The sequence below is a fragment of the Pseudoliparis swirei genome, chromosome 9 (assembly GCF_029220125.1).
Source record: "Pseudoliparis swirei isolate HS2019 ecotype Mariana Trench chromosome 9, NWPU_hadal_v1, whole genome shotgun sequence".
Classification (NCBI taxonomy): domain Eukaryota; kingdom Metazoa; phylum Chordata; class Actinopteri; order Perciformes; family Liparidae; genus Pseudoliparis; species Pseudoliparis swirei.
This window is the reverse complement of record NC_079396.1, coordinates 27,866,480-27,887,425: the sequence shown is the minus strand read 5'-3', so window position 1 is coordinate 27,887,425 and position 20,946 is coordinate 27,866,480. Positions and strand designations below refer to the sequence as shown.

Here is a 20,946-nt window from a genome sequence, read left to right as displayed (position 1 = left end):
TCTTTCCAGAATACTATGTGTATCAAACAGAAAAAAGATTCATTCAAGAGGAGCCAACAAGGTTTCCCATCACATACTGTATTGCACTTATCTTGCCATGGAAATTATGACAGTAAGAATCGCCGTGCATGCCGCAACCATCCCCTGCACTGATCTGCCGTGACATCGGCACAAGCAGCATCCATTGCCGGGAGAAGGGACCTCTGGTTTAGAGCCCGATGCTCATACACCCTCCACCACCATGCACCCTTGCTCCTCTTCCTCTTCTTCTTCCTCCTCTTCCTCGAACAGGCAGTTGCCCTTGTTCGTTTACCTGGCCAGGTGCTTCCATGTTCATACTGTAAACTCTACTGAACTTTGTCAAGCCCTAGATATTTGATGGAAGCATTTATACTCCTGGATAGCACCTGTCAGCTAACTAAAATTACTGTGTGATTGGTGATCGGATGTGAGAAAATCCCCCTTGATTAGTAAAGTTCTAGTTGCACATGAAAATGAAGCAGATGATCCAAGAGATCCATATTACAGTATATACCATGATATTGTTCATGGTATTATGTGTCTGAATGATTTTGACAGTGGAGTGAACTATTGTGCAGGTGATGATGTACACAAAGAAATTATGCCAAGATGTTTTGCAGAGAACAACCACTTGACTGAGAAGCAACAGTCAGTTTAGACCAGCAAGATGTATTCCATTGGTAATTGGGCTAACTGAAGGCAATTGTACCAAACCGTTTGCACAGATGTGCTAAATCATTTGAAATGTGTGCAAGCTGTAGGCAATTGTACTTGTCATTTGCAAGGAGTTTCTAAAACAATTGCACTTTGATTAAAGGAATGGGAAATTCTAATCTGTTGTGAACAAGTGCCCAGTGGTTTGGAGGTTTGCACGAGTTGTTTTGAGAATGTCATTTCTGTTTCAAGAATTGAGCCAAAGCAATGGAGAAAAACTGTAATCCGCAACTCACTTACGATTCAACTATTGAATGAGTGTATATATATATATATATATTTCTGTAGTTGTGTTGTAGGTCGCGGCTTCTCGATGATTTAGATTGACACGCCACACACTTAACTGTCTTTGTCGCTTCTTTAAAAAAAAAAAATATATATATATCTATATTTGATCAGTGGCTACAGAGGGCCTGGAAACGACAGCGTTTTCTTTCCTCTGATGGCCAAACAAAACAAAGTATTGCCAAGCGCTGACATTAATGAAACCCGGAGCCATCTGGATGGAGATGGAAGATTCTAGATGGAGAGAGCGAGGCTGGGGAATTAGGTTTCAACCCAGGACCCGGAGGATCATCAGGACTTTGTTAATAGAGGCTCTTGGAAAAGTGGAGCTGCTCTAATATGACCCAGTTGTTTTGGTTGCTGTGAAATAGCCCTCATTCCCTGACACACACACACACACACACACACACACACACACACACACACACACACACACACACACACACACACACACACACACACACACACACACACACACACACACACACACACACACACACACACACACAGCACCAGACGAGGCGCTTGGAGTTGTTTTCTCTCCGTGTTAATATTCAACCCAGAAGGCTGGAGTTGCACACCTTTTGAACGGTAGTATACGTAGCACGTGTCGCTGCGCCTCGGGGGTGAGACGCTGAACCCCTAATTGCTCCTGTTGCCGTGTGAATGTCAGCGAGTCCTGATTAGGGATCAGTATCGTTTTTTTCTTCTTTTTCCGACACCGGTGCGAAACCGGTACTTTTTTAAACTGTGCGCTCGTAGCTAGCGCTAGCTACGAGCTTGTACATTGTTTTTTTTCCGATAGCGGTGCTAAACCGGTACTTTTTTAAACAGTACCGGTGCTCAGACTGTGCGCTCGTAGCTAGCGCTAGCTACAGCTACGGACTTGAAAATTGTTTTTTCCCCGATACCGGTCCTAAACCGGTACTTTTTTAAATGGTGCGCTCGTAGCTAGCGCTAGCTACAGCTACGAGCTTGTAAATTTTTTTGTTTCCGATACCTGTGCTAAACCGGTACTTTTTCTAAATGGTAGCGGTGCTCAGACTGTGCGCAACGCTTCAAAATGTGCATTGCGTTTCTGTCCGGTCGTCACCGGTCGTAGAGGAACCGGTGACACCGAAAACCGGTGCCCAGCCCTAGTCCTGATGTGCAGGTGGAACCGTAGCTCCTCCCATCAGGGCGTGAGTGGGTGTCGTGGTCGCGTGAAAGCGCTTTGATTGGTCGGAGGACGAGAGAAGCGCTAAACAAGAACACACCCGTTTACCGTTTACGAACATTTTAAACGGGATCAAGAGAACTCGTCGTTTTGTTTACGAGCGGCCGGCCGACGCGCCGGCGGTCGCTCTTCAGGGAATCGATCGTAGGCGGGACGGCGTCGCGTTTGAATGATGGAGGTTTCTGTTTCTTCTCGACGAGTGTTATGTTTTATGGATTTTTTTCTTCTTCTTGTCCACAATTTATTACTCGATAAACAAGCTGCGCTTAAATCAATCAGCGGGAAGTCGATGGCGGCTTTGAGCTGATCTGTGGAAACGAAACACACACACTTGGCTGAGATTCACTCGTGTGTGTGTGTGTGTGTTTTCAGATGACGCTTTCGCAGGTAACGGCGTGGTGTCCCGGTCTTTACGGGACTTTTTCTGGTAACTTAAGACTTTCGTTTCCTTTTCTCACAGTTGATCCGCTTTGACTCTCATTAATTACACCAGTGGGCTTTTGGGGGGCTTTTTTATGTGTGAAGGATTATGTTTCCAGATAAAATGTGATTACACACGATAGAAATCTACAATCCATCGCGTTTGTAGTCAAAGAATCATCTCGGTTTTGCTGAAAAGTCTCTCTCTCTCTCTCCCACTCCATCTCCATCTCTCCCTCTCTCTCTCTCTCTCTCTCTCTCTCTCTCGTATCTGGAACATTACCGGGGTTTTCCCTTCTCCTCTGGAGGGGCTGACTTGGGTCACATTTTACGTGACACGGTTTTAAGATCTGAGAACATCCAGAACCTCGAGGGGGGAACGCCGCCTGGAGGATCGATGGAGACAAAGCGGAGCGCGAGCAATTTAACATTTTCTTAAAAGACTAAAAAGGCCACCGGATTACGATGACATTTGCATTCCCCCCCCGCCCTGTGAAAGATATCCATCGACTCGGCTCCACAGCTGAAACGTGCTGCCGCTTCAAAACAAACGTTACTTTCCAAAGCTGGAAATCTCTTTAGTTTATTAATCATCAGCTCGACTCTCCGGAGCTGATGACGAGGAGACCGGCTATGGTACTAATCACAGGGAGCCCGACGCTAGCTTGTCTATCCCGTGTGTGTGTGTATGTGTGTGTGTGTGTTGTGATTCTCGGTCTGGGGAGTCGTGTTTAAGTTTTGCATTCGGTTGCCATGGAAAAGTTTGAGACTTTTTGTGTTATCAGTCCTCAAGCTGATCAATCAATGTCCCGTCCGGCCTGCGAAAAAACGACGAAGAAACCGTGGACTCGTCTTCTTCTCTTGTGTTTCCTGATGAGCCTCGGGGGATTCTCCATGCGAGGAAAACGAAGAGCGCTGCAGAGCGAGTTAGAGCTTCCTCTCCTGAAGCGGTGGAGCCGTCACCTCCACCGCCACTGGTCCTCGAAAGTGACTTCTTTCTTGCTCTCACTTTCTTCTTCTTCTTCTCCTTTATCTTCTTTTTCTTCTTTCTTCCTCCTACTTCCTTAATTTTCTTCATCTTCTCCCTCCTTTTACTTCATCTTTCTTCTACCCTCTTCTTCTTCCTTCTTCTTCTTCTTTCTTCCTTTTCGTCTCCTTACTTCTTCTTTTTCTTCTTCCTTCTTCTTCATCTTCTTCGTCACTTCTTCCATCTTATTAGAGCTCTGCGGTTCTTTCCTTCTTTTTCTAAGCTGTTAAACAACCTTTAGTGAAACTAGTGTTGTTCTGTCCAAATGCTTTAGGAAAGCCCTGGAATCAGCCTCATTGTTGCAAACATTAAAGCAAATAGACTCTCTCTCTGTGTGTGTGTGTGTGTGTGAATATAAAATAAAATAAATGGATGCAGGTTCACAAAAATGTCAATTTTTCTTAAATTAACTCGGTTATGTCATCATCTCTTCACTTTTAGTTTCTTTTAACTCGTCTTGTTCTGTGTTTTTTTGTTTGTAACTACGTGTTTTTTTATGTTGCTGCCTCTCTTGGCCAGGTCGCCCTCGAAAGAGAGATTTTAAATCTCAATGGGACTCATCTAGTTAAATAAAGGTTTAATATAATCATAGATAGATGGGTAGGTAGGGAGGTAGGTAAATAAGGTAGGTAGATAGGTAGATGGATGGATAGGTAGATAGGTAAATTAGGTAGATAGATATGTAGGTAGATGGTTAGATAGATAGATAGATAGATATGTAGATGGATAGATAGATGGGTAGGTAGGTAGATGGATAGGTAAATAAGGTAGATAGATAGGTATGTAGGTAGATAATTAGATAGATAGATAGGTAAATTAGGTAGGTAGGTGGATGGATGGATAGATAGATAGGTAGCTAAATAAGGTAGATAGATAGATAGGTGGGTAGGGAGATGGATAAGTAGGTAGGTAGATATGTGGGTAGATGGTTTGATTGATATATAGATAGATAGGTAGGTAAATAAGGTAGGTAGATAGATATATGGATGGATAGGTAGGTAAATATGAAGGTAGATGGATAGATATATAGGTAGGTCGATGGATGGATGGATAGATGGATACTTTATTCATCCCCAAGGAGAACTTTGTTGTTGTGCGTTCTCCAACCAGAGTCCTCTGTACTCTGACTGCGGGACCTTCAGTTCAGGCCCCTCTGCTGACCCTGCGTATTTGCCTTGGCGGCAATCTACTGCCCTCTCACGCTTCCTCTCGCTCGTGAAGTTGAAACGCTCTCCCCTCAGACGCCTCATCTTTCTCTCGTCTCATTTATTAGGCAGTATTATGAGCAGCGGTGCATCCGTCCCCGCGGCCTGTCCTCACCCTACCCCCGCTCGCCAGCCTCCGCTCCCCTTCCTCGCGTCTCATATTTCTTATAGTTTTTATTTTGTTCTCTGCCCTCGGAGATCGGTGAAATACCAAAAGGGTGAAATCGAAACAAAGAGCTTTCGATCGGACTGTGTTTAGTTTTAGGGTGCAATTAAATTCCGGTGTCTCGGCCTGAAGCTGCATCTGGTTTGTGGGGAGAGTTCTTTGTCGTTGTTGTCACACTTTTATTTGTCAGGCTTGTGGGTGACGGCAGACGAGAAGGAGTACATGGAAATGGGAGAGGGGAGAGATTGAGTTGGTGAGTCACCGCCCATAAGGAGGCCTCTGCAAACAGGCTGGAGCATTGTCCGGCTGGCTAGTGTGTGTATGATATGCGGCGTTGCATAAACACATGTTTTTGTTTTAATGGGAGCTGGAATATTAACTGTGTGTATACAAAGACTGTATAGAACGAGTGGACGAAGTCACCGCAACGTCAGTCATTGGTTTGTAGACTGACGTTTCCAAGGCTCGCCATTTTGTCCGTCGGCAACTTGGTTTGTGGCCTTTGTGAGATCGGTCAAATACCGAAAGGCTGTTTCTGGCTGTCCTCATCTTGGTTTCTGACCTCCACCATCTTGGTTTCTGGCCTCCGCCTACTTGGTTTCTGGCCCCCACCATCTTGGTTTCTGACCTCCACCATCTTGGTTTCTGGCCTCCACCATCTTGGTTTCTGGCCTCCGCCTACTTGGTTTCTGGCCCCCACCATATTGCTTTCTGGCTGTCCTCATACTGGATTCTCACCTCCGCCATCTTGGTTTCTGACCTCCGCCATCTTGGTTTCTGATCTCCGCCATCTTGGTTTTTGGCCTCCGCCATCTTGGTTTCTGGCCTCCGCCATCACCATTTCGTTTCTTTCCCCTCACCATCTTGGGGTTTGTTTTAGAAGTGAAACTAGAGGATGGATCTTAATACACTGAACAAGACTTTTTTTTTGTCAACCAAAATGATAGAATTATCTTTCATGGAATGAAAACACACTGAAACGGTCCTGTCAATCACACGGTAGCCCCGCCCCAATGAACAACCTTCTTTATGCTAACTACAGAATAACACCATAAACTGATGTTTACAATGTTTACTGTGGTAATAAATAAAGTGAGAACTAGGCTCATAGTAATTTTCTCATAGACTTCTATACAACCCAACTTCCTCTCGCAACCAGAGTCGCCTCCTGCTGGGCAGTAAAGAGAATGCAGGTTTATCCCGGATGTATCCCCATGTGTGTGTTCAACAACACGCCTCAGTGCATACATGGCACATTCCACCATAATCCATGAGGTTATTTTTCCAATTTTCTCTCAAATCAGACTTGCCGTCCGTCGCTCTGGGAGTCGACCGGCCGCATGTTGGATGTCACTAAACATACGATTAGCCATGAGTGGGCATCGGGAAATAGATCATGTTTCCAAGAATACAACGCCTCTCTGGTCGATGTGGAAGGCGGTAAAGATCGATGCAGCTCTGAAGACGCCGTCGGGGGTTTCTGCGACCGGATTATGTCGCGAGAAATCTCAACGCTCATTCCTTTTTTGAGTGTGGTTCAGCGTCGCTAGGCAGGTCTGTGTGGGGGTTACCGGCCTCGCCACGGCACAGGAGCGCCACCCACTGAAGGCAGTGAATCACAAATGCCCTGTTATTTAGTGTCTGTGAGCAAAACACACCTTTAAATCAGTTTGACCGTGAAGAAATTCTGTCTAAAAGTAATACTAGAATCAAAGATTCATATTATTCTTACAAGCTACAATCCTCAGATCAACGCTGTCTACTTGGGTCTATTCTGTCACAGCTATTGCATGTCTGTCCATCCTGAAACAGAGAGAGAGAGTCCCTCCACTGTCGCTCTTCCTTAAAACTACATGACAATAAAAATAAAGGGAAGATTTGAATGTTGCTGTAATTGTGAAAAAAAAGTATTGGTTCAGGCACCGGTATCAGAAAAAAACCCCCGATACCAATCCCTACCAACCAGTCATCCATGTTTGTCCAAAAGATTTAAGCTTATTTATTCTGACCACCAGGGGGCGACTCTCTGGTTGTATAGAAGTCTATGCTTCATGTGTTTAAGTAGATACACCGTGATACAAAAAGAGAGGGGGGGGGGGGGAGAGAGGGAGGGAGAGAGTCAGTGTCTGGGTCACAAGACTGTTCTGGTGCTGCTCTCTCTCTCTCTCTCTCTCTCTCTCTCTCCCTCTCTCTCTCTCTCTCTCTCTCCCTCTCTCTCTCTCTCTCTCTCTCTCTCTCTCTCCGCCTCTCTCTCTCTCCCTGCTTCTACGTACTCATTGTCTGGAATCGACTGGGAGGGAATTATGGGGACGTCGTCAAAGAGAGGTGCGTGTGTGTGGTTGTATGTGTGTGTGTATTTGTGTGTGTTTGTGTGTGTGTGTGGAGTAAAACACAATGAATAAACTCTCAGGTCGAGGCGTCACAGTGAGGTCAACTCGCCGTTTGACCGTTGCATTGCGTGGTTAAATAAAAGAGGAGGAGTCTAAAGTGGTGCCCGTCTCCTTCTCCCTGGACGCCGTGTCGGCGTGGCGAGCGGCGTGTGTGTCCGTCTGTCCAACACAGACAAAGACCCACTGTGAGAGTGTGTGTCGAGGAAAACAAACGACGTGTGTGTGTGTGTGTGTAATGTGTGTGTGTGTGTAATGTGTGTGTGTGTGTGTGTGTGCTCAGGGGCAGGCGTAGCTGGGAGACGTTGGAGGTTATCTGAGATCATTCAGCAGCTGCCAGCACGACTGGGTTCTTCTTCTTCTTCTTCTGCCATGTGAACGTGGCACAACGGGCTGTGATTGGTCGGCGCCAGAGTTTGCTCCTTAAAAGAAAGAGTAGAAGAAGAAGTGGATGTCGTTGGGCATTTTGGTTGTTGCCATCTTGTTTTTGTTTTATTTGCAACCGTCATTTTTGAGGTTTGAAAGTGAACATCTGCGTGGTCGAGCCGTGAGAAAAGACAAATGATAAAACTAATGACAATGTTACTGTTGTGCGACCTTTGACCTTTGTGCACCGCGTCACGATATCCAAAATCTAAGATGGTGTCGCATGAGATCGGTTTGTTACTCGGCCATCACCTCCAGAGAATAAACACCGTTTCTCTCTCACGGTTCCGTGTCTCCTCCCCGTGTCTCCTCCTCATGTCTCCTCCCCGTGTCTCCTCCCCGTGTCTCCTCCTCATGTCTCCTCCCCGTGTCTCCTCCTCGTGTCTCCTCCCCGTGTCTCCGTGTCTCCTCCCCGTGTCTCCTCATGTCTCCTCCCCGTGTCTCCTCCCCGTGTCTCCTCCTCGTGTCTCCTCCCCGTGTCTCCTCCCCGTGTCTCCTCCCCGTGTCTCCTCATGTCTCCTCCCCATGTCTCCTCCCCGTGTCTCCCCATGTCTCCTCCTCATGTCTCCTCCCCGTGTCTCCTCCCCGTGTCTCCTCCCCGTGTCTCCTCCTCATGTCTCCTCCCCGTGTCTCCTCCCCGTGTCTCCTCCCCGTGTCTCCTCCTCATGTCTCCTCCCCGTGTCTCCTCCCCGTGTCTCCTCCCCATGTCTCCTCCCCGTGTCTCCTCCCCGTGTCTCCTCCCCGTGTCTCCTCCCCGTGTCTCCTCCTCGTGTCTCCTCCCCGTGTCTCCTCCCGTGTCTCCTCATGTCTCCTCCCGTGTCTCCTCCCGTGTCTCCTCCCGTGTCTCCTCCTCGTGTCTCCTCCTGTCTCCTCCCGTGTCTCCTCCCGTGTCTCCTCCCGTGTCTCCTCCTGTGTCTCCTCCCGTGTCTCCTCCTCGTGTCTCCTCCCGTGTCTCCTCCGCGTGTCTCCTCCTCGTGTCTCCTACCCGTGTCTCCTCCCGTGTCTCCTCCCGTGTCTCCTCCCGTGTCTCCTCCCCGTGTCTCCTCCCCGTGTCTCCTCATGTCTCCTCCCCGTGTCTCCTCCTCGTGTCTCCTCCCCATGTCTCCTCATGTCTCCTCCCCGTGTCTCCTCGTGTCTCCTCCCCATGTCTCCTCATGTCTCCTCCCCGTGTCTCCTCATGTCTCCTCCCCGTGTCTCCTCCTCGTGTCTCCTCCCCATGTCTCCTCCCCGTGTCTCCTCCCCGTGTCTCCTCCCCGTGTCTCCTCCCCATGTCTCCTCCCCGTGTCTCCTCCCCGTGTCTCCTCCCCGTGTCTCCTCATGTCTCCTCCCCGTGTCTCCTCATGTCTCCTCACCGTGTCTCCTCCTCGTGTCTCCTCCCCGTGTCTCCTCCCGTGTCTCCTCCTCGTGTCCTCCTCGTGTCTCCTCCCGTGTCTCCTCCCGTGTCTCCTCCCGTGTCTCCTCCCGTGTCTCCTCCTCGTGTCTCCTCCCGTGTCTCCTCCCGTGTCTCCTCCCTCGTGTCTCCTCCCGTGTCTCCTCCCGTGTCTCCTCCTCGTGTCTCCTCCCGTGTCTCCTCCCGTGTCTCCTCCCGTGTCTCCTCTGTCTCCTCCTCGTGTCTCCTCCCGTGTCTCCTCCCGTGTCTCCTCCCGTGTCTCCTCCCGTGTCTCCTCCCGTGTCTCCTCCTCGTGTCTCCTCCCCGTGTCTCCTCCCGTGTCTCCTCCCGTGTCTCCTCCTCGTGTCTCCTGCCCGTGTCTCGTCGCCGTGTCTCCTCCCCGTGTCTCCTACTCGTGTCTCCTCGCCGTGTCTCCTCATGACTCCTCCCCATGTCTCCTCCCGTGTCTCCTCCGTGTCTCCTCCCGTGTCTCCTCCCGTGTCTCCTCCCGTGTCTCCTCCTCGTGTCTCCTCCCGTGTCTCCTCCCGTGTCTCCTCCCGTGTCTCCTCTGTCTCCTCCCGTGTCTCCTCCCGTGTCTCCTCCCGTGTCTCCTCCCTGTCTCCTCCTCGTGTCTCCTCCCGTGTCTCCTCCCGTGTCTCCTCCTCGTGTCTCCTCCCGTGTCTCCTCCCGTGTCTCCTCCCGTGTCTCCTCCCGTGTCTCCTCCTCGTGTCTCCTCCGTGTCTCCTCGTGTCTCCTCCCGTGTCTCCTCCCATGTCTCCTCCCGTGTCTCCTCCCGTGTCTCCTCCGTGTCTCTCCCGTGTCTCCTCCCGTGTCTCCTCCCGTGTCTCCTCCTCGTGTCTCCTCCCGTGTCTCCTCCCGTGTCTCCTCCTCGTGTCTCCTCCCGTGTCTCCTCCTCGTGTCTCCTCCCGTGTCTCCTCCCGTGTCTCCTCCCGTGTCTCCTCCCGTGTCTCCTCCCGTGTCTCCTCCTCGTGTCTCCTCCCGTGTCTCCTCCCCGTGTCTCCTCCCGTGTCTCCTCCCGTGTCTCCTCCTCGTGTCTCCTCCCGTGTCTCCTCCTCGTGTCTCCTCCCGTGTCTCCTCCCGTGTCTCCTCCCGTGTCTCCTCCCGTGTCTCCTCGTGTCTCCTCCCGTGTCTCCTCCCGTGTCTCCTCCCGTGTCTCCTCCTCGTGTCTCCTCCTGTCTCCTCCTCCTCGTGTCTCCTCCCGTGTCTCCTCCGTGTCTCCTCCCGTGTCTCCTCCCTGTCTCCTCGTGTCTCCTCCGTGTCTCCTCCCGTGTCTCCTCCCGTGTCTCCTCCTCGTGTCTCCTCCTCGTGTCTCCTCCTCGTGTCTCCTCCCGTGTCTCCTCCCGTGTCTCCTCCCGTGTCTCCTCCCGTGTCTCCTCCCGTGTCTCCTCCCGTGTCTCCTCCTGTCTCCTCATGTCTCCTCCCGTGTCTCCTCCATGTCTCCTCCCGTGTCTCCTCGTGTCTCCTCCCGTGTCTCCTCCTCGTGTCTCCTCCGTGTCTCCTCCTCTGTCTCCTCCGTGTCTCTGTCTCCTCTCTCCCCTGTCTCCTCCGTGTCTCCTCCTGTGTCTCCTCCTCGTGTCTCCTCCCGTGTCTCCTCCCGTGTCTCCTCCCGTGTCTCCTCCCGTGTCTCCTCCCGTGTCCTCCCGTGTCTCCTCCTGTCTCCTCCCGTGTCTCCTCCCGTGTCTCCTCCTGTGTCTCCTCCCGTGTCTCTCCTGTCTCCTCCTGTGTCTCCTCCCGTGTCTCCTCCCGTGTCTCCTCCTGTCTCCTCCCTGTCTCCTCCGTGTCTCCTCCCGTGTCTCTCTCCTCCCGTGTCTCCTCGTGTCTCCCCCCGTGTCTCCCCACGTGTCTCCCCCCATGTCTCCCCACCTGTCTCACCCCGTGTCTCCCCCCGTGTCTCACCCTGTGTCTCACCCCGTGTCTCCCCCCGTGTCTCCTCCCGTGTCTCCTCCCGTGTCTCCTCCCGTGTCTCCTCCCGTGTCTCCTCCCGTGTCTCCTCCCGTGTCTCCTCCCGTGTCTCCTCCCGTGTCTCCTCCTGTGTCTCCTCCTCGTGTCTCCTCCCGTGTCTCCTCCTCGTGTCTCCTCCCGTGTCTCCTCCCGTGTCTCCTCCCGTGTCTCCACCGTGTCTCCTCCCGTGTCTCCTCCCTGTCTCCTCCTCGTGTCTCCTCCCGTGTCTCCTTCCCGTGTCTCCTCCCCGTGTCTCCTCCCGTGTCTCCTCCCCTGTCTCCTCCCGTGTCTCCTCCCGTGTCTCCTCCGTGTCTCCTCCTCGTGTCTCCTCCCGTGTCTCCTCCTCGTGTCTCCTCCCCGTGTCTCCTCCCCGTGTCTCCTCCCCGTGTCTCCTCCTCGTGTCTCCTCCCCGTGTCTCCACCCCGTGTCTCCTCCCCGTGTCTCCTCTCCGTGTCTCCTCCTCGTGTCTCCTCCCCGTGTCTCCTCCCCGTGTCTCCTCCCCGTGTCTCCTCCCCGTGTCTCCACCCCGTGTCTCCTCCTCGTGTCTCCTCCCCGTGTCTCCTCCCCGTGTCTCCTCCTCGTGTCACCTCCCCGTGTCTCCTCCCCGTGTCTCCTCGTGTCTCTCCAACAACAACAACAATAGAAAAAATAAAACCCGTCTCTCGGTCACATTAATGTGTAAACAAACGCAATCCAGACCCAACCTGCCGTGGCCTCCCTCCTCCTCCTCCTCCTTCTTCTTCTCCTCCTCCTCCTTTACATTACATTACATGTCATTTAGCAGACGCTTTTATCCAAAGCGACTTACAATAAGTGCATTTCAACCTAGAGTACAAACTAAGAACAACAAGAATACAGGAAGTAACATTTCCTCAACATAGTCGAACTACAAAAGTACCATAAGTAAGTGCTATCTAAGTGCCACTGAAGTGCTAATCTGTGTTTTAATCCAGATATAGTCGGAAAAGGTGTGTTTTCAGTCTCCGACGGAAGATGTAGAGACTTTCTGCTGTCCTGATGTCAGTGGGGAGCTCGTTCCACCACTGAGGAGCCAGGAGAGCAAACAGTCTGGATGTAGAGTGATGAGCTCGAGGTGCAGGAGGCACAAGACGATTCAAGATTCAAGATTCAAGATGTTTTATTTGTCACATACACACACAGGGTGTGCAGTGAAATGAAAGTGGCAATGCTCAGCAGGAATGTGCAAGGGCAACAAGTACACACTATTTACAATAAAAAAACAACACAATATTTACAGTAAGTGTGTGTGTGTGTGTGTGTGTGTGTGTGTGTGTGTGCCTAAGAGGGGCAGTTGTGTGGGTCTATGTGGGGGTCCTGGTGAGGTCGGAGTTCACAGTCCTGATGGCCTGAGGAAAGAAACTCCGTCTCAGTCTCTCTGTTCTTGCAGCGTGACTACGGAGGCGCCTGCCTGACCGCAGCAGCTGAAACAGTCTGTTGTTGGGGTGGTGAGGATCCTTCATGATCCTGCCAGCTCTGGTTCTGCACCTCCTGGTGTACAAGTCCTGCAGGGTGGGGAGTGTAGTTCCAATAGTGCCATCAGCCGAACGCACTACTCTCTGCAGAGCCTTCCTGTCCTGAGCGGAGCAGTTGCCAAACCAGGCTGTGATGCTTCCTGTCAGGACGCTCTACAGCTCCAGAGTAGAAGGACTGAAGGATCCTCTGGGAAACTTTAAATTTCCTCAGCTGCCTGAGGTGGTAGAGGCGCTGCCTTGCCTTTCTCACCAGAGTGTCTGTGTTTGTTGACCATGTCAGATCCTCGGTGATGTGGACTCCCAGGTATTTATACCCGCTCACCCTCTCCACAGTAGTCCCGTTAATCCCCAGTGGTGAGTACGTCCTCTGTTGTTGTACCCTCCTAAAGTCCACAATCAGCTCCTTAGTTTTGGTGACATTCATGATGAGGCTGTTGTCCTGGCACCAGAGTGACAGATCAGCAACTTCCTCCAGGTAGGCCTTCTCGTCGTTGTCGGAGATCAGGCCCACCACCACTGTGTCATCCGCAAACTTGATGATGGTGTTGAGCTGAACCTGGCCACACAGTCATGTGTGTACAGGGAGTACAGTAGGGGCTGAGGACGCAACCCTGGGGATCCTGTGTTCAGGGTGAGGGATTTGGAGGTGTGTCTGCCCACCCTGACCACCTGTGGCCTGGCGGTCAGGAAGTCCAGGATCCAAGCACACAGGGGTGTTCAGTCCCAGCTCAATCAGCTTGCCGGCCAGTCTGGAGGGACTATGGTGTTGAAAGCTGAACTATAATCAATGAACAGCAGTCTCACATAGCCCCCTCTGGCTGTCCAGATGAGAGTGTGGTGTGCAGTACCTGGGAGACAGCATCATCCGTGGATCTGTTTGGGCGATAAGCAAACTGCAGCGGGTCCATGGAGGAAGGGAGGAAGGCGCAGATGTAGTCCTTTATCAGCCTCTCAAAGCATTTCATGACCACCGAGGTGAGGGCCAATGCTGGAGAAGCATTCTTGGGCACAGGGACAATAGTGGATCTCTTGAAGCAGGCGGGGACCACGGACTCAGCCAGGGAGAGGTTGAATATTGTGGTGAACACTGGAGCTAGCTGGTTAGCACAGGTCTTCAGTACTCGCACAGATATGCCATCTGGACCTGCAGCTTTCCTGGTGTTCACCCTCAACAGAGCCCTCCTCACACTGTGCTCGGTCACAGAGAGTGTGTGTTCATCCCCAGCGGTAGAACTCACCTCGGCTACGCTTAACGGTGTTGTTGTTAGTCATGAGCTAGCGCTGTTGTTGCTAGCCTCAAACCGTGCATAAAATGAGTTCAGGTCGTCCGCTAGGGATGCGTCGGCACTCACCATTGCGGGGTCTGCTCTGGTAGTCTGTGATAGTCCGTAGCCCCTGCCATAGGCGCCTGGTGTCGCGCTGCTCCATCTGTGATTCCACTCTGTCTCGGTACCTCCTCTTGGCTTCCTTCACCGCCCTCCTCAGTCCATAGACCGCTGCCTTGTACTCGTCCATGTTGCCGGATACAAGACCGGAGTTATAGGCAGCAATGCAGGCGTTCACAGCTTCACGGATGGATCTATCAACCCACGGCTTTTGGTTAGGAAAGACCCTAACTTTTACCGTGGGACGATGGTGTCCGCTAGCGTTGCTATGAGGCTCATTGCTACTTCAAGAAACGCTGACGCGTCACTGGAACTGGATTGGATCATGTCCCAGTCGACGACACGCAGAGCGTCCTGTAGCTCAGCCTCTGATTGGTCAGACCACCGCTTCACGTTCCTCGTCACTACCGCTTCCAGCGCGATCTTTTCGGTACTCCGGAAGCAGAAAAATGGCGGCATGGTCTGATTTGCGAACGGAGGAGAGACAGCCTTGTAGCCTCTCTTGAATGGCGTATAGCAGTGGTCCAACGTTCTTTCCTCTGGTAGCACACGTAATGTGCTGGTGAAAGTTCGGCATGACTTTTTAGGTTTGCCCTATTAAAGTCCCCAGCCACCACCACAGCCGCCGGGATACTTGTTCTGATGCCGACATAACACATCATGTAGGTCCGATAGTGCTACGCGGTGTCCGCTTGTGCTGGAATGTAGACGGCTGTGGTGATGACCGAGCTGAACTCCCGGGAAGGTAGAATGGACGGCATGAGATCGTCAGATGTTCCAGGTTCGGAGCAGGAACGAGAAAGAGTCTTAATGTTCTTGGGGTCGCACCACTTGTTGTTAGTCATGAAGCAAACCCTCCACCCTTAGATTTACCAGACTCTTCCGTTCTGTCTGCACGGAAAACAGAGAAGGACTCGGTTGGGCATATGACTCGATCCGCACCAGCGGGTCAGCCATGTTTCCGTCAGACAAAAGATGTTACAGTCCCTCATGTCCTGTTGGAATCTGATCCTTGCCCTAACATCATCCATCTTATTTTCCAGAGACTGGACGTTAGCAAGAAGGATGCTGGGCAGAGGTGGACGGTGGGCTTGAACTCTCAGTCTGTTCAATTCCGCTCCGTTTCCCTCGATGTTTTCGTCGTCCCCCCGTAGTAGCGGCTCCACTGTTGTTGTTGTGGTTCGCTCGTACAATCTCCGCCGGCCACGCTGGATCGATGGAAAAAGTGGACAAAAACCCTTGTTTTGCGCAAAAGTTTATGTCCAAAAGTGTGCTGCGGTCGTATGCTGTTAGTGCCGATGTGTTTGTGGCAAAGAAAACATTAAAAATAAACACAAAAACTAAAAGAGCGCACAATCTCCGCGGAGCTACCTCGACGGCGTCTGGACACAGCCGCGCCATCTCTCAGATTGGCTGTTGCCGAGCGGAGCGAACGTGCCGGGGTGTACGGTGTGACCATATCCCGGATGTAGACGGGGCCCGATCCGTCTAGAGCACGGTACGCCAGGACCAGTGTTTTGAAGCGGATGCGAGCAGCCACCGGTAACCAGTGGAGAGAGCGGAGGAGCGGAGTGGTGTGGGTGAATTTCGGGAGACTGAAGACCAGTCGAGCTGCTGCATTCTGGATGAGCTGCAGGGGTCGGATGGCCTTAGCAGGTAGACCTGCCAGGAGGGAGTTGCAGTAGTCGAGGCGTGAAATGACCAGAGCCTGGACCAGAACCTGCGCCGCCTTCTGAGTAAGAAGAGGCCGTATTCTCCTGATGTTGTGCAGCATGTACCTACAGGAACGCGTTGTCGCAGTGATGTTGGCCGTCCGGGAGAGTTGACTGTCGAGTGTCACCCCGAGGTTCCTGGCAGTCAGGGTAGGGGCCAATACAGAGCTGGTGAAGGTGGTAGTCAGGTCATGGGTGGGGGAGCCTTTCCCTGGAAGGAATAGTAGCTCGGTCTTGTCAGGGTTGATTTTCAGATGGTGAGCAGACATCCACTGAGAGATGTCGGTCAGACAGGCAGAGATTCGCGCCGCCACCTGTGTTTCGGACGGTGGAAACGAGAAGATCAGTTGGGTGTCATCGGCATAGCTATGGTAGGAGAAGCCATGCGAACGAATGACAGAGCCGAGAGAATTTGTGTACAGAGAGAAGAGGAGGGGACCCAGGACGGAGCCTTGAGGGACCCCAGTAGTGAGAGGAAGAGGAGGGGGCCCAGGACAGAGCCTTGAGGAACCCCATAGTGAGAGGACAAGGATCAGACACAGAAGAGATAAGGATCTGGTGGTTCACGGTGTCAAATGCTGCAGAAAGGTCGAGAAGGATAAGGACAGAGGAGAGAGAGGCTGCTCTAGCAGTGTGAAGCTGCTCAGTCAAGTCTCTGTCGAGTGGCCGGCCTTGAATCCAGACTGGTGAGGGTCAAGAAGGTCGTTACTGTGGAGATAGGAGGACACTTGGCTCAAGAGAGCTCGCTCCAGAGTTTTGGAGAAAAGGAAGAAGAGAGACCGGTCTGTAGTTGCTGACTTCAGACGGGTCGAGGTGGTTTCTTCAGGAGAGGGTTGACTCTCTCCTCCTTCAGAGGGAAACAGCCAGTTGAGAGGGAGCTGTTAATAAGATGGGTGAGGAAGGTCAGAAGGTCAGGAGCAACAGCCTGGAGAATGGGAGACGGGACGGGGTCAAGGGCGCAGGTGGTCGGTCGAGCGGAGGTCACCAAGCTAAGAACTTGATTGGGAGACAAGGGGGTGAAAGAGGAAAGAGAGGGGGATGAAGAAGTTGGTGTTGGTGAGGTGATAGAAGATGGATTAGTAAAGGAGGAGCGTATGTCGTCTATCTTGTTTGTAAAGTAGTCGACAAAGTGGCTCGGCAAAAGGGTGGAAGGAGGAGGGGGACAGGGGGGATCAAGGAGGGTGGAAAAGATAGAGAAGAGTTTTTTGGGGTTAGAGAAGGAAGACTGAATTTTGGTCAGGTAGAACGAGCTTTTGGCTGCAGATATAGAGGAAGAGAAGGAGGAGAGGAGAGATTGATAGAAGAGCAGGTCCTCCTCCTCCTCCTTCTTCTCCTTCTCCTCCTCCTCCTCCCCCTCGTTTGTCTTCTTTCCGTTTTCTCACTGGAGCGGCGCCAAAAACAAAAAAAACGCTCTCCAACGGATTACACGTAATCTTTTTTTCTACTTCGTCGTCGACCCGTAGTGAGGGGGGGGGGGTGAGACCTGACGAGCGGCGCGGCATCCACACGACCAAAGAAACCAGTACACACAAACCGTGGGCGGCCTGTGGGGCGTGTGCGTGGACACGAGTGTATTCATATCAAATTTCCCCTTGGGGATTAATAAAGTATATATCTCTATCTATATCCTCCGTTAGCTCGTTTCTCCGTTAGCTCGTCTGGTAGCAGCTGGGGGAGGCGGCGCAGGAGGAAATAGAGCGCGCTCCAGAAGAATGAAAAGATAAGGAGTAATTAATAAATTGTGCTCTGGGGGAAAGATGTGTTGTTGTTGCTATGGGAATAAGACCGACTTGTCTTAGTTACCGTCATCAGAAGCCTCTTTGAAGCAGGCGGAGACTATGAGGCTCACACACACACACACACACACACACACAGACACACACACGCACACACACACACAGACACACACACACACACACGCACACACAGACACGCACACACAGACACACGCACAGACACGCACGCACAGACACACACAGACACACACACACACAGACACACGCACAGACACACACACAGACACACACACACACACAGACACACATGCACACACACACAGGTGTAAATGTATCTGTACAAAAATGAGTATAGACTAGCAGACTTGAGTTGAGGGGTGAGCTCTGCCTGCTTTGAGTTTAGAGAAGTAAACCACCACCAGGGGGCGACTCCTCTGGTTGTATAGAAGTCTATGCTTCATGTGTTAAAGCTGCATTCTCTCCCCATGTCTCCTCCCCGTGTCTCCTCCCCATGTCTCCTCCCCATGTCTCCTCCCCGTGTCTCCTCCCCATGTCTCCTCCCCGTGTCTCCTCCCCGTGTCTCCTCCCCGTGTCTCCTCCCCGTGTCTCCTCCCCGTGTCTCCTCCCCGTGTCTCCTCCCCGTGTCTCCTCCCTGTGTCTCCTCGTGTCTCCTCCCCGTGTCTCCTCCCCGTGTCTCCTCCCCGTGTCTCCTCCCCGTGTCTCCTCCCGTGTCTCCTCCCCGTGTCTCCTCCCCGTGTCTCCTCCACGTGTCTCCTCCCGTGTCTCCTCCCGTGTCTCCTCCCGTGTCTCCTCCCGTGTCTCCTCCCCGTGTCTCTCCCCGTGTCTCCTCCCGTGTCTCCTCCCGTGTCTCCTCCCGTGTCTCCTCCCGTGTCTCCTCCCATGTGTCTCTCCCGTGTCTCCTCCCGTGTCTCCTCCCGTGTCTCCTCCCGTGTCTCCTCCCGTGTCTCCTCCCGTGTCTCCTCCCGTGTCTCCTCCCGTGTCTCCTCCCGTGTCTCCTCCCGTGTCTCCTCCCGTGTCTCCTCCCGTGTCTCCTCCCGTGTCTCCTCCCGTGTCTCCTCCCGTGTCTCCTCCCGTGTCTCCTCCCGTGTCTCCTCCCGTGTCTCCTCCCGTGTCTCCTCCTCGTGTCTCCTCCCCATGTGTCTCCTCCTCGTGTCTCCTCCTCGTGTCTCCTCCCGTGTCTCCTCCCGTGTCTCCTCCCGTGTCTCCTCCCGTGTCTCCTCCCGTGTCTCCTCCCGTGTCTCCTCCCGTGTCTCCTCCTGTGTCTCCTCCCCGTGTCTCCTCCCCGTGTCTCCTCCCCGTGTCTCCTCCTCGTGTCTCCTCCCCATGTCTCCTCCCCGTGTCTCCTCCCCGTGTCTCCTCATGTCTCCTCCCCGTGTCTCCTCCCCGTGTCTCCTCCTCGTGTCTCCTCGTCATGTCTCCTCCCGTGTCTCCTCGTGTCTCCTCCCCGTGTCTCCTCCCCGTGTCTCCTCCTCGTGTCTCCTCCTCGTGTCTCCTCCCCGTGTCTCCTCCCCGTGTCTCCTCATGTCTCCTCCCCGTGTCTCCTCCCCGTGTCTCCTCCCCGTGTCTCCTCCCCGTGTCTCCTCCTCGTGTCTCCTCCTCGTGTCTCCTCCCCGTGTCTCCTCCTCGTGTCTCCTCCCCGTGTCTCCTCCCCGTGTCTCCTCCCCGTGTCTCCTCCCCGTGTCTCCTCCCCGTGTCTCCTCCCCGTGTCTCCTCCTCGTGTCTCCTCCCGTGTCTCCTCCCGTGTCTCCTCCTCGTGTCTCCTCCTCGTGTCTCCTCCTCGTGTCTCCTCCCCGTGTCTCCTCCCCGTGTCTCCTCCCCGTGTCTCCTCCTCGTGTCTCCTCCCCGTGTCTCCTCCTCGTGTCTCCTCCCCGTGTCTCCTCCCCGTGTCTCCTCCCCGTGTCTCCTCCTCGTGTCTCCTCCCCGTGTCTCCTCCCCGTGTCTCCTCCCCGTGTCTCCTCCCCGTGTCTCCTCCTCCCGTGTCTCCTCCTGTGTCTCCTCCCGTGTCTCCTCCCGTGTCTCCTCCTCGTGTCTCCTCCTCGTGTCTCCTCCTGTCTCCTTCCCGTGTCTCCTCGTGTCTCTCCCGTGTCTCCTCCTCTGTCTCCTCCCGTGTCTCCTCCATCTTCCCCTCCTCTCTCGCTCAAGTGGCGCCGTATGGAAGGAACGGAGCGAGAGAGGGAGAGTGTCTCCTTTGCCCTCTCTCTGTCTCCTTGTCTCTCTCTCTGTCTCCTTGTCTCTCTCCTTGTCTCTCTGTCTCCTTTGCCCTCTTTCTGTCTCCTTGTCTCTCTCTCTGTCTCCTTGTCTCTCTCTCTGTCTCCTTGTCTCTCTCCTTGTCTCCTTGGCTCTCTGTCTCCTTTCCCCTCTCTCTGTCTCTCTTTCTCCTTGTCTCTCTCTCTTTCTCTCTTTCTCCTTGTCTCTCTCTCTTTCTCTCTTTCTCCTTGTCTCTCTCTCTGTCTCCTTGTCTCTCTGTCTCCTTGTCTCTCTCTCTTTCTCTCTGTCTCCTTGTCTCTCTCATTGTCTCATTGTCTCTCTCATTGTCTCTCTCCTTGTCTCCTTTCCCCTCTCTCTGTCTCTTTGTCTCTCTCATTGTCTCCTTGTCTCTCTCATTGTCTCTCTCCTTGTCTCCTTTCCCCTCTCTCTGTCTCTTTGTCTCTCTCATTGTCTCCTTGTCTCTCTCTCTTTCTCTCTGTCTCCTTGTCTCTCTCTCGCTCTCTGTCTCCTTGTCTCTCTCTCTGTCTCTTTGTCTCTCTCATTGTCTCCTTGTCTGCTCTCTCTTTCTCCTTGTCTCTCTCTCTGTCTCCTTGTCTCTCTCCTTGTCTCCTTGTCTCTCTCTCTTTCTCTCTGTCTCCTTGTCTCGCTCTCTGTCTCCTTGTCTCTCTCATTGTCTCCTTGTCTCTCTCTCTTTCTCCTTGTCTCCTTGTCTCTCTCAGTCTCCTTGTCTGCTCTGCTGTGTCAGAGGTTCAGAGGCCGGTGGCGGTTCGTCTCCTCCGCCCTCGCTCCTTTCTACGTCCGGATTCAGCTCCGACATACGATTTGTGGAGGTTTTGAAAAGAGTGTTTTACTGAAGCGGGGGAGGGGTGTGTGTGGGGGGGGGGGGGGATTTGTGCACGCTATGGGAAATGTCAAGAAACGACGAACATCGAGAAAATACAAAGTTGGAATTAATTAATATTCATCTGCCATGAATATGAAGCAGTTGCTCACTCATGAATGCTTTGCTCTCTCTCTCTCTCTCTCTCTCTCTCTCTCTCCCTCCCTCCCTCCCAGGTCCGGTGTGTGATGAGCCAGCAGAGGGGAGGAGGAAAGGTCGCCCTAAAGCAGAAGTGCAGGAACTGAGAAGCGTCCCTGTGAGTGAGGCTGCCTTTTGGATCTTAGTGGGCTTCATCTTTTCTTTTATATTTATA

The 20,946-nt window shown here is 52.7% G+C and overlaps 1 protein-coding gene across 3 annotated transcripts in view; it reads left to right on the top strand.

Moving 5' to 3' along the window:
- znf512b (zinc finger protein 512B) overlaps window positions 1-20,946 on the top strand; it is a 44,121-nt gene that overhangs the window by 5,469 nt on the left and 17,706 nt on the right. For all 3 annotated transcript variants that reach the window (XR_008832784.1, XM_056422533.1, XM_056422532.1), the window contains exon 3: window positions 20,810-20,889. Coding sequence is in view for 2 of the 3 variants with exons in the window: in XM_056422533.1 (XP_056278508.1) it covers window positions 20,810-20,889 (80 nt within the window). In the remaining variant the exon portion in view is untranslated. The remainder of the gene's footprint in view (window positions 1-20,809; window positions 20,890-20,946) is intronic.